The sequence below is a fragment of the Triticum dicoccoides genome, chromosome 7A (assembly GCF_002162155.2).
Source record: "Triticum dicoccoides isolate Atlit2015 ecotype Zavitan chromosome 7A, WEW_v2.0, whole genome shotgun sequence".
Lineage (NCBI taxonomy): Eukaryota > Viridiplantae > Streptophyta > Magnoliopsida > Poales > Poaceae > Triticum > Triticum dicoccoides.
In genome coordinates this window covers 482746070-482760602 of record NC_041392.1, presented here as the reverse complement: position 1 = coordinate 482760602, position 14533 = coordinate 482746070, and the positions used below count along the sequence as shown (strand labels likewise).

The 14533-nt window shown below is 45.1% G+C and overlaps 3 protein-coding genes across 4 annotated transcripts; 1 reads left to right on the top strand and 2 right to left on the bottom strand.

Moving 5' to 3' along the window:
- Window positions 1-1071: 1071 nt before the first annotated feature.
- Window positions 1072-2633, bottom strand: LOC119331408 (NAC domain-containing protein 105-like). Its single transcript, XM_037604559.1, has 3 exons — window positions 2376-2633; window positions 1960-2267; window positions 1072-1845 (listed from the first exon to the last, which is right to left on the bottom strand). Exons 1-3 carry the CDS (start codon window positions 2539-2541, stop codon window positions 1381-1383), a joined length of 939 nt encoding a protein of 312 aa, XP_037460456.1. The 5' UTR covers window positions 2542-2633; the 3' UTR covers window positions 1072-1380.
- Window positions 2634-4597: 1964 nt separating this feature from the next.
- LOC119331933 (transmembrane protein 18-like) lies at window positions 4598-6812 on the bottom strand. Its single transcript, XM_037605108.1, has 4 exons — window positions 6551-6812; window positions 5878-5983; window positions 5125-5273; window positions 4598-5017 (listed from the first exon to the last, which is right to left on the bottom strand). The coding sequence occupies exons 1-4, from the start codon at window positions 6737-6739 to the stop codon at window positions 4922-4924; spliced, it is 540 nt and encodes a 179-aa protein (XP_037461005.1). The 5' UTR covers window positions 6740-6812; the 3' UTR covers window positions 4598-4921.
- Window positions 6813-9930: 3118 nt separating this feature from the next.
- LOC119329126 (receptor homology region, transmembrane domain- and RING domain-containing protein 2-like) lies at window positions 9931-13938 on the top strand. 2 transcript variants are annotated; one of them, XM_037602121.1, is made up of 5 exons: window positions 9931-10050; window positions 10762-11029; window positions 11357-11581; window positions 11978-12382; window positions 12832-13938. In XM_037602121.1, exons 2-5 carry the CDS (start codon window positions 10885-10887, stop codon window positions 13602-13604), a joined length of 1548 nt encoding a protein of 515 aa, XP_037458018.1. In that variant the 5' UTR covers window positions 9931-10050; window positions 10762-10884; the 3' UTR covers window positions 13605-13938. The 2 variants fall into 2 exon arrangements, with proteins under 2 accessions (XP_037458018.1, XP_037458017.1); XM_037602120.1 differs by lacking the exon at window positions 9931-10050 and adding an exon at window positions 10083-10363.
- Window positions 13939-14533: the final 595 nt, after the last annotated feature.

The following is a 14533-nucleotide window of genomic DNA, read 5'->3' as shown; positions in this document are numbered from 1 at the left end:
ATCTACCTCCCGTATAGGCTTAAGGTGCACACGACACAAGCACTCGGATATGCAATGCAAGATGATGTACTTATGTGTTGTAAGCCTTTTTTTTTTCTTCTAAAAAAGAACGGCTAGTTTACCCCATCCTCAGAAGATACACATAAACACATATTATCAAGTTCAGAGTATCAAGCATGCATACATATTCATCTACAAAATACAACCGGATTCACTCATTACAATGACAATTAATTTCAAATGGAGTTTCAATTCACTCATTTCAGCGACGGTTAATTCCAAACATGGGGAGTAGTATCACTCATGTAACTAGATAAATAAAGCTGAAAGCTCGAAGCAACCAGGCTCCAACAAGATATAAAATAACTTAATCACATATTCCATAGGTGGATCTCCAAACTGTTGCGCCCAAAGTTCATGGATCCTCTGTCCTCCATACAAATGCTATTTAAGCTACGCAAACAACTTAATAGTACATATGCGGAAGATCAATATAAGTCCGCGGCACACGGGAGCGCGTGCTCCTGGTTTTTAAAATATGTTATAAACGTATTTTGAAATGTTAAAAAATTTCAAACAAAAATTTGGCGCGTACATCTCGATATTGTACATGCTCACAAAATCGTTTCGCGAAAAACCGGCAAGTTATGTGTAACGTGTAAAAAAAACAAAATCTGGTGTTAAAAAGTGCTTTTCACAAGACATATTTTTGTCTTTTTTACACAAGCCACAGAAAATGACGATTTTCTTCAAAACTTGACATGCACAGATATAATGTCAAGATGTATGCACCAAATTTTTGTCTCGGATTTTTTCACACTTTGAAGTATTTTTTCTGGTGGCAGGAGCGCGCGCTCCGCTCCCGTGTGCCAAAGCGAATTTCTGCGCAATAGTATATATAAGTTGACCGAATTTGTAATTTTCATAAGTCAATTTTAAGGGAGAAGGAACGGTTAAAGAAGGGGGGAAACAGGAGTAAGAAGAAAGAAAGAAAGACAATATATAAGTCTTACTGTGTTGACAAAATTCCAAACAACTGAATAAAATCGCTCTTTACGTGCCAACGCAAGTATACAATGATGTAGTGATGTGAGCTTCATATGGAGAAATTGACATGACAAAGGAAATACTAGTTAGCTAACTAGGGTTGATCAATCCTGAGTTCCAAATCCCATTACTGAAATTACATATATATGTTGATGTATTGTAAGTATATTTGTATATATCATCCTATGCCCTAGAATCAAAGTGGAAACTAATTAGCCACATGTAAAAATGGCAAGTAGTCGTCAAACATACATACTCCGTCGTATGATCAAATTGTCAACAATTAATCATCAGTCAAGATAATCTGAATCCTCCGGATCAAATATTATGTCGTTAAGTGTTCTTGGAGGAGCTCGAATTGGCTGCCGGCGGCGGCGTCATTGTCTGGCCGTGGAAGAGCTGTGGCGCCGTGGACGGCAGCAAGCTGCTCCACAGGTTCCAGTCGATCGTCCCAGCAGCAGCCGCCAGCTGCTGATCCGCACTGCTACACCCACCGCTGATCTGCGAGATGTCGCCCTCGCCCTCGCCGTCGAAGGTCGGGCTCTGGAGTGGCGGCGGCAGGTCGGAGGGGAACAGCTGCACCTGCTGCTTGGACTCCGCCGCCAGAACATGCTGATCATGTGGCGGACCCCCGCCGGCGACCATCAGGCGCGCGTTAGGGTTGTCGTAGTAGTAGTAATTGGAGGCGGAGCTGTAGCTGCCGTTCATCGTCGGGTACCCGCCGCCGCCGTAGGACAGCCTGTGCTGCTGGCTGGGCACCGGCTTCACGAACGCGCGGCACACCACCCACCCTTCCTCCTGAACGATCAAATCAGCCCACAAAATTAATTAGCACTGCAATTGAACAACAAAATTCGTTGCATGCATGCATGGAGATGAATCTTGAATCTGCATGGATGGAGATTTGCATGCCTGTGTGGGCGCGTGCTCGTTGGACTGGAGGCGGTACTCATGGATGATCCAGTCGGTCTTGCGGCCGTTGGGGGCGCGGCCGCGGTAGAAGACAAGCGTCTTTCTCATGCCGATCACGGCCGCGGGAGACGACGAGGACGAGGAGAGCACCGGCTTGTCCCTCCCGGTGGCCTTCCAGAAGCCGGCGGCCGTGGCGCGGTTGGTGCGCGTGCCGCTGGGGTACTTGCGGTCCTTGTAGCTAAAGAAGTAGTACTCCGTCGTCGGATCTTCCTGCCCTCCTCCGCCGCCGCCGTACTTGCCGCACCTCTCTGCCATCAACCAACACACACAGCTCGGTCAGCCTCCATTAACCGCTGCAAAAGCAAACCATCGAGCTCTACAGGATCGGCGATCGAAGTGGCGAACGAATTACGTACCTTGAAGATCCCACGGCTCGATCCGGTAGAGGTCGACCTCCTGGATGATGTCGAGGTCGATCTTGTGGGAGGAGACCTTCCGGGCGAGGTAGTAGCCGACGAGCTCCTCCTCCGTGGGGTGGAACCTGAACCCCGGGGGCACCGTGTTGCAAGAGGACTCCTCCATTGCCAGACCACCCCGATCCCTCGATCAGACGACGATGCTAGCGCTCTGCTCTAGAACATGCAAAAGCTAGCGGGTTCAGGTCTGAGCGAGCATGTGCATGTGTATCTGAATGGGCCAGGCAGGGAGAGAAAAGGTCCTAGAAATAGGGAGGCATGCACTGCACTCCTCATGCAATGGGATTTAGGATGGCATAGCACGCCGACCTAATTAGTTGTTGCACCACACCTAAAGGAGTCGTACCCGTACATACAATACAATACAATACAGACAGACAGACATCATTCTTTTAGGAGAAAAATCTAGGTACTGGCTATCTAGACAATCCGTGTATTGTACAGTACTGTACCACCTAATAGCTACTATTTCGGTTTCGGACATGAGACATGGACTGGTCAGTTAATTAGGACGGCAGGCTCGATCAGCTTGTGCCATACCAAAGCAGGAACGGAATTTAGTGCAAATCCAAAGTGGTACTAGTTTTTGGACGGTGTGTGTAGTGAAGTGAAGCTTTTTGGAAGGTAGAGAGAGGGTCTCCTATAGCTAGCTAGCTTGGAGTGCACTTCAGGGCTGATCTCACTCACATCCACCATCCAGATATACTAGCAGATAGTACTGACCCTTCTCTGTCACCTACAGCCTTCAGGACCTCCCACATAACATAATACCTGTACCAATAAAAAGGGACTATGTATGGCTGCCATGCATACACCGCAGGTTGATGGATCGGACATGAGATATGAGATATGATTATGACAGATGTTGCAACAAACGATCAGATCATGACTATAACAAAACAAAGGCATGTTTTGTACTTATTGGATATATATATTTAAGCTCGTCGAATTAAGATACTCGTTGATGCTTGGCCTGGTTGCTGGAGGAGCTTTTAAAAAAAAATGAACTAGAGGAGCTTGTGAGAGACAGATGTGGTCAAGAACTTGAACCTGATGTAAACATGAGGTCCGCATGTTACAGGCACGCGTGGAGCGGAGATCTGCAACTTGCAGCTACAGCGCGTGTAGAATCTATCTATCTATCTAAAGAGAGACAGAGATCGATGGAGAGAGAGAAGCTTGCTTAGTCGGTTAATAAGTCGTCAACAAGCGACCACCCCCACCATCATTGTGAAAGGGACGCACATTTTTCCCAGTTGAGAGTTGAGCAAATTTGAGTGTACATATATATGTGCAAGCAATTACCTTTTCCCGAAAAGGAAGGGGGTTGTGTTCTAACCCAAGCCACCCCCGCTCTCCCCTCATCACCATCCTACCTATTGCCCCGATTTTTCTTGGGCCGTGGTGTTGCAAGGGTCGTGCCAACTTTGGGGATCTATGGGTTGTAGAGGCCATGCTTTCTAAGTCATATCTAATTCATTTGGGTGTGTCTAGGGCACATCTAAATGTGCTCTAGTTATTGCACATCTAAGTGAGTGAATCAAGTATAAAAAGAAAAAGAAAAAAAAGAAAATATTCACACGAATCTTAATGTAAAATCAATGACATATGACTTAGATATGCAATACTTATGGCTTAGATGTGCAATACTCGTTCAATACTCGTTCATGGTTTGAAAAAAGAGAGATAAGGGAGTGCGCTTGGCCTCTACAACCGTTTTTATTGAAATTGTTTATTACGAAATATCAAAGTCATGCAGTTACTATTTGTTTTCTTTTTCCTTCTCTATCTATATTGGAAAGCTAGGGAGCGAACGTTTCGATTTTGTGCTCAGGGCGCGATGTTTTATAGGGAGGAGATGAGCAGTGGATAAGTAGGCAAGGAAAAGGAAGGGGCTGACAAATAAGGTGGAGGGTCAATAGCGATGCCAACGTCGCAGAGCTTGATCAGGAGACAACGGTAGATCAAAGGAGAAAGACAGAAGGGGGGAGGGGAGCACAAGGGACGAGGAAAGGAGGGGTTCATGAATGGACTCCACGCAACATCAACTCAAACCAAATCACTATATATGTCCCAACCAAACTGCCGTCTCAAGTAACTGAAAAAAACTAAAACAATCAGAGAACAAATGAAACCGAGGTATTGGAGAGCTAGACCATCAATCAAAATCAAGGACCAATTAACCTGCAGTCATCCAAATAACATTCATCCAAAGCAATGCATATACGATGAACTTGGCTCCTGCAGCCATCCAAATAACATTCAGAGCTCCCTACACAAACATATCCCTTAAATTTTACGAACAGCAGCTAATACATGTGTAAAACCGTGTGCTTCGGTACCAGAGACGAAAAGCTAGACCATCAATCAAAATCAAGGACTAATTAATCTTACACTTTACTGTTCCAATCAAACTTCTCCGTTAGATCAGCAGCTTAATCGCCTACCACACAACAGATCCGCAGTTCAAGGGCATGTCAGCAGCATCACTCCTGCTTGCTGCGGGCCTCACGAGCGCGGTGCTTGAGCTCGGCCCTTTTCCACCTTACCATCAGCATGCAGAGTGTCACAAGGGTGTTCACCTGCAGAACAAGCGCACAGCAAACGCACAGGAGGCAGTTGCGCATAAGCAAAGCGGAAGGGGATGCAGACTGACACCAGTGAATGAGACGGCAGGCGATGCGCTTACCAGAATAAGTATCGTAATCAGAAGCAGGGGGCCAGACCACATGACCGAGATGAAGAGGCCTTGGGGATCAAAGTAATTCTGGCTTGAGAAGCTCTTCCAGTTTTGTCCTAGGAACGTGTTTAGTTTCTCGGCAAGGAATACACCAGAAACTGCAATGAGTCGAGTACATCAGGTAAGCAAAGGGGGTAATCTAGCGTATTACAAAAGCTATTGCTTTGCTGGCGCTTTGCCTCTAAATCCCGACTTGCATCGGAATGGAAAGAGGAAACATTATCTCTCAATGTCAAGGTTACATTTACTAATTACTTGTTGAAATATTCAAACTACTTGTGTGGTTAAATTTTACACCGATGTAAAATAACAGGCACAATAGCAAAGAAGGTGAAGGTCTTCTCATCTCACGTACAGTACACATTTAGAAACCGGAGAGAAAAACGCTACACTGAAACCTCGCTGACATGATTAAACCAACATTTATGAAGAAGTTGGAAGTTGCCAGTGCCGCTGCAAATTAGATAAGCTTTACAGAGTTGACATGTGCAGTGTGATTATTTTGACGGTTTCAAGGTGACACAATACATAAAACTGCTAAGCTCAGCAATCATAAAAAAATATCGATACTTTATGGTCGGTATAGCATGACATTCGGAACTAGTATGACATGAATGATGTACACATTCTACAAACACTAGCTAACGGTACTAGGAGTCTGAAGGCCAAATAAATGAACAATGATAGGAAAGTAATACTCACATGTTAAGGCTGACAAGATAAGTTGGAAATTGATGTTCCTCCTGGAGATGATGGTTACCAGTAGCAGAATGGCATGGAAACTTATCATGCCGATCAACCAAGGTTCCTGAAGACACAGATGGAGCAGATTAGTCAAGGTAAGAACAGGGACGACGATTACTCATCAGATGAGGCGAAGTTGATTATTTTTACACAATAAAACATGAACCGACATGCAGCGGTCGATTCAAGAAAACAATGGTATATGACTACACAGAACTACAGAAGTACTAGTTACTGAGTATCATGTGGTAAACCATCAACATGGAAGCTCCAAAATTGGAGTAATCACAAGCGGCATTATGTAACTTGCACCCTGTTGCGGACTTCATTCTTAGATGCACAGCGGTGTTGTTCCATTGATTTACTAGTTCACAGGAATGAGGAGGCAGTGGAATCGCGCGGAGATGAACCACATGAAATTGTTCGTCCTACATAGCATAACTACCCAGACAATCGCTGCCTCTCAAGAGAGATCCAGGCGAGGCCGGCGGTGAAAAATCACAGCGTCCGTTGGATTTAGTCGGCAACGAGCACACTGACGTCGGCGGTTGCGGCAGCGGCTTCTGCTTCCCGGTGGACTAAATCCTAGGGTCAAGCGAGCGAAGCAGGGGGTGAGGGAGAAAAGACGCACCTTCCAGTCGACGGCGTGGAAGAAGCCGACGAAAGTGTCGACGGCGGGGCCGAACCCGCCGCGGAGCTCGGTGGAGACGCGGCCGAAGAGCTCCGCCACCACGTCGGCGTGCTCGTTCAGCGCCGAACGCACCTCCTCGACCGCTCGCCCAACCGCCGCCGCCGCCGGTGAGGAGGAGGACGCCGCCATCTCGTCTCGTGATCTGATCTCCTCCTGCACTGCTCTCCTCCTTTCTCTGCAAGAGACGCAAAGGCAAAAGGCCGTTCCCTCTGCTAATTCGGGACCACACGTCAGTGACTTTAAACGCTGGAAACACTTGGGCCGAGTTCTTCCTTAACTGGGCTGGGCTTGTTTAAGCATCTCGTGCCCATTCTGCTTGCACCTCGTTTGATTTCCTTCCCTCAAAAAAGAAACCTCGTTTGATTTCCAATAATCGAATACGATTCAATCAATTTCATTCAAAATCTAATTCCACTAGAATTTCAACTTTAAAATTAAAAATAAATATTATATGTAATACTATATTTTTATTGATGTTGCAAAAATACAAACTAGTTAATTTGTAAAATTTTGGTATCTAGAATTTTAATCCCTTGTACACAATTTAAAAAGTTGCTCCAAACTAGTTGGAACTTGACCAGCATTATCCACGTGGAAAGGAGGTACATTGATCTTATTTGGAGACCGAACCATGCCAGAGTGTCTCGGCAAGCTATGTACTCATTGGATCCAGTTTGTGCTCCACTGAGGAGGAGAGGATGACGAGCACGTGTGGCACCAATGCGCCCTTTGATTTTGCCAATGCCACCGGGCTGGGAGCGTCCTCTAGCGGCAACAGCGACGCAGGGGTTGGGCGGATGTGGAAGGCCGCCGAGCAGCGACGAGGGGTGCGGCTTGATGGCGAACCACGTGTGGACGGGCAACACCGCTGGCGAGGGCGTTGTCCAAGCTGTTAAAACTGCAAGTGTTTTCGCAATGGGGGAGAAAAGTGTGAAGGAGGCGTTTCGGTCGCGATAAGGATAGCGGTGAAGTGGCGCCCCATGCAAATGTGTGGCAATCGCTCAACTCGATGGACGCAACCTGATTATCAGTCGATTGAAGCCAATTATTTTTCTTTTCGTAAACTTTTGGTTTCACATCCAGACCATAAAAATCTAAAAATTCGAGGTATGGCATGGGACACGTCCAACATATGCGTAGGTCTGATAAGTGTGTGAGAGTGAGACTCATGAACTAATCTTTTTCCAAATTTTTACAATAGGAATCTGTTTAGACTTCGTTTGATGTAGACACTGTGCTCAAGGAACTGGAGTGGGGTCCATTACCAAATCAATCATGATATTGAAGTGGGCTTCAATTCGAATTAGTCTGCTTGTTTCCATGGCATGTGAAACTATAAATTGAACCGGAAACAAATATCATTTCCAAGGAATGTAATGTCACTCCTCTTGCCTTTGGTGCATTCTTCCTTTTAGGGCCAGATGTTTGCCCAACATGAAGCAAAGGAGAATTGGTATTGTCTAAGTCATAATGTGGAGCTACTTGACCATCATGAATGTGTTTTAAAAAATGCATCACAATGAAACAACCAAGGTAGTCAGATTACGGACTCAACTCATAGAATCCTATGATGTCACGACTCTACAGAAGCATGTCGATCCGAGACCCACTATGAATCTGGATCAGGTAGAATCTATGTTGAGTCGTGATCCAAATCATAGAATCCCGTACAAAATTGCAGAATCCCAATTATGCTATGGACTATGTCCGATGCTACTAATTTATCTAAGTCATTTTTAAATTCTAGCAGAATAGTATGCCATGATCCAAACCATTTTTCACATGCCTCATGGCCCTTTATTCCCCTCCCAAGCCCAAATAGACCGAAACTAAGAATTGACGTGACGCCAAGGTTGATTGTAGAAGAAAAGCAAGACTCTTGAAGTTTAAGTACTGCGGGTTAGCTATACAAGTGATCGGCTATTCATAAACTCTAAAAAAACCTTTTAAGTAAATTTCATGCATTGAAGATTTAAATTTTCTATATATTTCCTCTCATGTGTGTTACATACATGCAAGCTAGATAGTAGGTTAGCCATGAAAAGAAGTGGAATACAACTACCATTGATGTGTACGGTTTTTGCTCTACATTCGGTGTTAAGAATCTATAGAATACATATAAATTTTTGGTGTAGGTATAAAATATTTTACTATTTGAGTATTTCTAGTAGACTCCTCAGTTCCACAACTTGATACTACGAATCGATTTTGTCTAAGGAAAAACGGCCCGACTCCGAATCCTAACCCTGACTACCTTGGAAACAACCATCCTAAAATTGATCTAAAAATGCACATGAAAAAACATGTGTATCTAGGTCCGACATTTCATCAAACATGACGAGGGCATGCCCAGTGTTGGCGATTCCTGACATTCTCCGTGACCGTTGGAGTTGTGGTGACTCGTAAGTCGTGTCCTCGACGTCGTCCTCCTGGCCTCTTTCGTCCGTGTTCGGACATCAGACATGCCCAACCATTATGTGGCCGAAACGATGTCGGGTACAATCATGAACGAGTGTAGGTACCTTCTCGCCGACGAGGCAGATGACATATGCAGCAAAGCCGAGGTCTATGGCCTCCTTCAACGCAACTCCCTTCACTGCTACTATGCGGATGCTTCGCTCCCTTCGGGCAATGGTCTCCGCCTTTCTCACGAGGGTTGGGGCCCCCACGAACTCCGTCGAGCCATCGTCCATGGCGGTGGTGTTAGTCGTCGACATTTGGCACGGGGGTGAAAACGCGGAGCAAGGGTGAAAGAGGGTAACAACTCGAAGGTTGGAAAGGAAGGACGAACACGGGAGGGCAGTGGATTTGATGGGCCTTATCATTTTGGAGGAACTTGAAGTATGTCTAGCCTATCGGGTACGGCATGATGATAACTTCTACGACGGTCACAAATCCACCTCACATATGAACCGCGTTTGAGGATGCTGGACAGGCCAGACACATGGTCTGACTTTAGGGTTTCGGTTGACGTATGAGCTGACTTTATGGTTTCGTTGAATGATGTTTTCTTGTCCAGACGATGTCGGCAGTCTCCGGACTGTCCGCCCGAACGTTTAGGTAGAAATGGGTCCGGTTGTGGATGATCAGATGCCCACACGTGTCTGAATTTCCTCCCACACCTCCCATCAGCTCGCCGCTGGCCTGAATGTTCCGGATGAGACGATAGATAATACCGCGTCGGTGGTTTCGTTCGACAACGCTTGTGATCAATTCAGAGCCGCAAAAATCATCAGCGTCATAAACATACCACGAAGCCGACGTGAGGCAAAGGAAGAAAAACCCATTGGACGAAACCAGAAGAGGAGAAGTGCAACAAGATTCTTGCAGGGCCACCAGTGACAGACATCTAGCTAGCTGGAGCGGCACACAGATTAATCCCTAGAGGCACCGCCGCCGCCGCTGGTTCTGGATCCAGGACGAGGATGCCGACAGCCATGGTAAAATAGTTAAAAATCCCCACGGATAGAGATGGATGGGCGGAAAACATTACACACTGAAAAATCGGATCGAGCGGGACACCAAACCTGCGATTTCAATTCCCAATCTCGACTTCTCCTCTGCCCCTCCCTCCGCCTGTCTCCCCCCCACTGAATTCGCCGTCAATCTCGCCACCTATGCGTAATCCCACGGCCGGTTCCCCCCGTCCCGCCCCTCCCATGGCAGCCGACGTCTCCATCCTTCTGGTCTCCTCACAGCCGCGCGCCCAGTAACACCGCCGATTCTTGCCCCCTTCGTCTTCTCTGTTTCCAGGTGAAAAATCCCTCCTTTTTAAAGATTAGATTCGAAAGCCAGGCTAAATTTGGCCAAGTTTTTGTAGCCGAGTCGCGAGATGCCACCGCTATTAGTTTCTTTTCAGCTGAATTCCAGCTAAAAGTGCCATCCTTTGGCCGAATTGCTTTTCTCTCTAAGTTATTGGGTGCTGATTTCACACCCACGGATTGATAGGATTCTGTTCTTCTCCGCATAATTTTGGAGTCTACCGAGGTTTTGGGGCAGGTTGCGTCCTCCCATGAAAACATCTTCTTTTGTCTAATAAATAAATTTTAGAGGTTTCTCCTTTGTGTGCTACATTTGAATGAATGCTATAAAAGATAGGTATAGTTACTGGTTATTAGTTTGATGGCTCATTTTTTGGAATGCAATTGCAGGGCTAGTAGAGGATCGGTGCTTTGGAGCGAGAGAGTGTTGTCTCACAGGTTTTGAGTTCTCATTTGGCGGGTCGGTGTTTGCTCTTCTCTTGGTTGGCACCAAAGGAAAGGAGGTCTGACAAGATGAACCGTGCAAGAAGAGGAGGGAGATCATTTTCCATCTGGTTATGTGCAGTGGTTTGTCTCATGGCTCAGCCGGGAGCTTGCAGTGTGGTGCTGATGGCGAATAACACAACCTTGTCTTTCAGTGATGTCGAGGCAACATTTAGTGAGTGCTATAATAAATTAACCAATTCCCCTCTGTTTCAGTACCAATCAATTATCAACTCACTACTATTTCGTTTCGTTGTTACTGTACATTTGTTTTTATTATCCTGAATCCATAATTCGAGTCATCACTGATGAATGGACTGATTGCTTGTCGTGCGTCCTGGTAGTTAGACTAGTATTTGGCAGTGCTGCTTTTATTACCTCTTGTATGGCAATTTGCACATGCTTTATAATGTTATTACCTCTTGTATGACAATTTCCACATGCTTTATAATGTGCAAAGCTAAGTTAAAGAAGAACTTATTGGTATTTCAACATTTTGCAGCTCCAGAAGTGAAAGGTTCAGGTTTAAACGGTGTAATTTACACCGTCGAACCTCTTGATGCTTGCAGTCCTCTGACAAAGAAAGCAGTCGAAGGGCCCGCATCACCATTTGCGTTGATTTTAAGAGGCGGCTGCCAATTTGATGATAAAGTCAGAAATGCTCAGGATGCCGGATTCAAGGCTGTGATAGTATATGATAACAAAGACCACGGTGTCCTTGTTTCAAGTAATGTTCCTTGACTTCTCCTTTTGGTCCTGACATTATTTGTTTTTCTTTTAGTCTGTATATCTTTAATAACGTGTCGCTCATGATCACCGCATATAAGATGGGTGATTCATGATGCTTTGGTAGCTAAACATTAGAGAGGTCAGAGGAATAACAAGTAGGTATACAAATATCTGATCCTGTATCATGAAATTTAAATGGTTAGACGCACCTGTGACCTTTTTCAGACTACACCTCGCTAAGAAAAAAAGAAGCAGAAATCAATTGTAAACTTGATCTGGCATAAAAATGTTATGACAATTGACATGTGTTTTTTTCAATAGCCTTTTGTTTTCTCCAATATTATCTATTCTGTGCACATATTTTCAACAGTATTTAACTAGGAAGTGTTAACAGTGGCTGGAAGCTCATCCGGTATCGACATATATGCGGTCTTCATCTCTAAGACGTCAGGAGAGGTGTTGAAACTATATTCAGGTCAAAGTGATGCTCAGGTGTGGATAATATCAACATGTGATAACTCAGCTTTGTCAATCATGGCAATATCTTTCACAGCACTGCTTGCTATGTCTGCTGTTCTGGCCACTTGTTTCTTTGTGAGAAGACACCAGATGAGAAGGGACAGGGCTCGAATACCTGCAGCACGAGAATTTCATGGAATGAGCAGTCAGTTAGTCAAGGCAATGCCGAGTCTTATTTTTACAAAAGTCCAGGAAGACAATTGTACTTCGTCAACATGTGCCATTTGCTTGGAAGACTACAGTGTTGGTGAAAAGATAAGGGTGCTGCCTTGTCGTCACAGTATGTTCTTCTCACATTTAAATATCACAATTATTTTCTAGTTATTGCATAATAGGATCTGATGGTCTGAGATCTCGATGCCTGTGCAATTTATGTACAACCAGATTAATCTGTCTACTAGTCATTGCTGATTTGAAGTTTGGAATTAGAATATGCTTGCTGCATTACTACCAGAATAGTAGCAAGAGAATGGTGTCATTGATCAAAACTTACATCATAATCACAATAACTCCACGTAATATCCCTTTGTATGTTTGATACAAACTCAATTGAATATGGTCTTGCTAGATTTCATTTGTTTCCTGGTCGCTTAATGTAGATAAATCTACACTACGAATTCTACACTATAGATCTGAAAATTAAGTATTGCAGTGCTACCGAACCCTCTGTTATGTGAAGCTTTTTTTTTTTCAACCAGTGCACTGATACTTGGCTGTTTCATCTTACAGAGTTCCATGCTGCTTGCGTGGACCTGTGGCTCACATCATGGAGGACATTCTGCCCTGTATGCAAGCGAGATGCAAATGCTGGAATGTCAAATCTCCCTCCATCAGAGTCTACCCCTTTGCTTTCTTCTGCTATTCCCTTACCAGCTGAATTGACAGCTTTGTCTTCTTTTCGTTCAATGGTAGCAGCATCTCCTCCAAGGACAATAAGCCGGCATCCTTCATGGCAGTCCATGTCCCGCACTAACTCCAATTCCAGTATCCTCCACACCCGTAACCCATGCAGATGTTTTTCCAACTCACCTGCTATCAGTACAAGTAGGAGCAGTGTAGACCTTGCAAACATGTCATCGCCATGGTCTAACACTCCGCACCTTGCATCCGCGCACTCCCTGGGTGGAGGGCATTTTTCTCCGCCGATCAGCATCGGATACACATCACCACATGTCTCCCCTTTCGGCTACAGATTCTCTGGACAGTTTATAGGTTCACCCCACATCCCCCGTTCTGAGAACGGGTCTCCAAGTTATTATCCTGGCTCTTCAGGGCAGCAGTACCCTTACCTGAGGCATCGCACAGAGTCAGGGCCAAGCTTATTTACCATGGTGCCCCAGTCGCCACAACAGATCCTGCTGCAGGATGGTGGCGACTCGGCAACGAGTCTATCAGCTTCAGCATCGACCCAGTCGCTCCGTCAGGCCTACCTGCAGCATTGCCCTGATTCTGATGTGAGCTTATCTGCTGCAACATCGGCTCAGTCGCTGCCAGGGTGCTGATTGCCCTTACAGGTTCACCATTGAAGTCCAGTTAGACCTGTTACAATAGAATAAGCTCTCCATGAGGCGTTCAGCGGCGGCCACCATTGTGAAGCGGATTTGAATGAGCAATAGGAAGCTGCCTGGGTAGAGCCGGTGACCTTTAATCTGACCAACTAGCAAGGATTGTCTTGAGGCGTGTGTGCTACTGATGATTCCAGGAGTGTATATTATTGCAGTTTAATATGGATCTACTGTTAGTTGCAGTCAGAAATGCCTTGTGCTAGTAAGATGACGTATATATTCTGTTCATGAATGCTTCAGAGAAATATATTAATCTTGTTCGTTCTCACTCTGGTTTGAAGGGTTTACCAGTGCCTATGGCGGACCTGTAATCATGTTTATACTGCTTGTATGTTTTTTGTTATTGGTTTTTGGTCTGGCTTTTAGTTATTTGTTCTGGGTCTGGTTTTTGGTTGCCTTCGCATACATAAAGAACGCAATGCAGTACAAAATACAACTAGAGAAGTATATACCGCAGAAGAAGAGGTACACCTAAGACTGTAAAAAGATATAAAATAGAAAAAGAGATTGGGGCAACCGAAGCTTCCCCCGCCTACAGAGATCACTTCCAAGAAGAAGAGCCCGTACTTCAATTAGTAGAGAATTGTTCAAATCCTAGTTGTAATCCTTCTTGAAATCCATGTTGAAATCTTAGATCAAATCGTTGTTGAAAGAAAAACTTTCATTGGTGTGGGGAATGAAGATATCTTCTAGCCATTGATGAACAAGTCCCACATGGATTTCTTGAGGCAGCCAATATGGCGATTCTGACTTTGCACTTTGCCTCGACGGCCTGCATAATGCATATGGAACGCGCCATATGCAAGGCTACTATTATGGCAACTCTACTAGAGTTGCTCTAAGCGTGTCGGTTTTCCTTAAAAAAG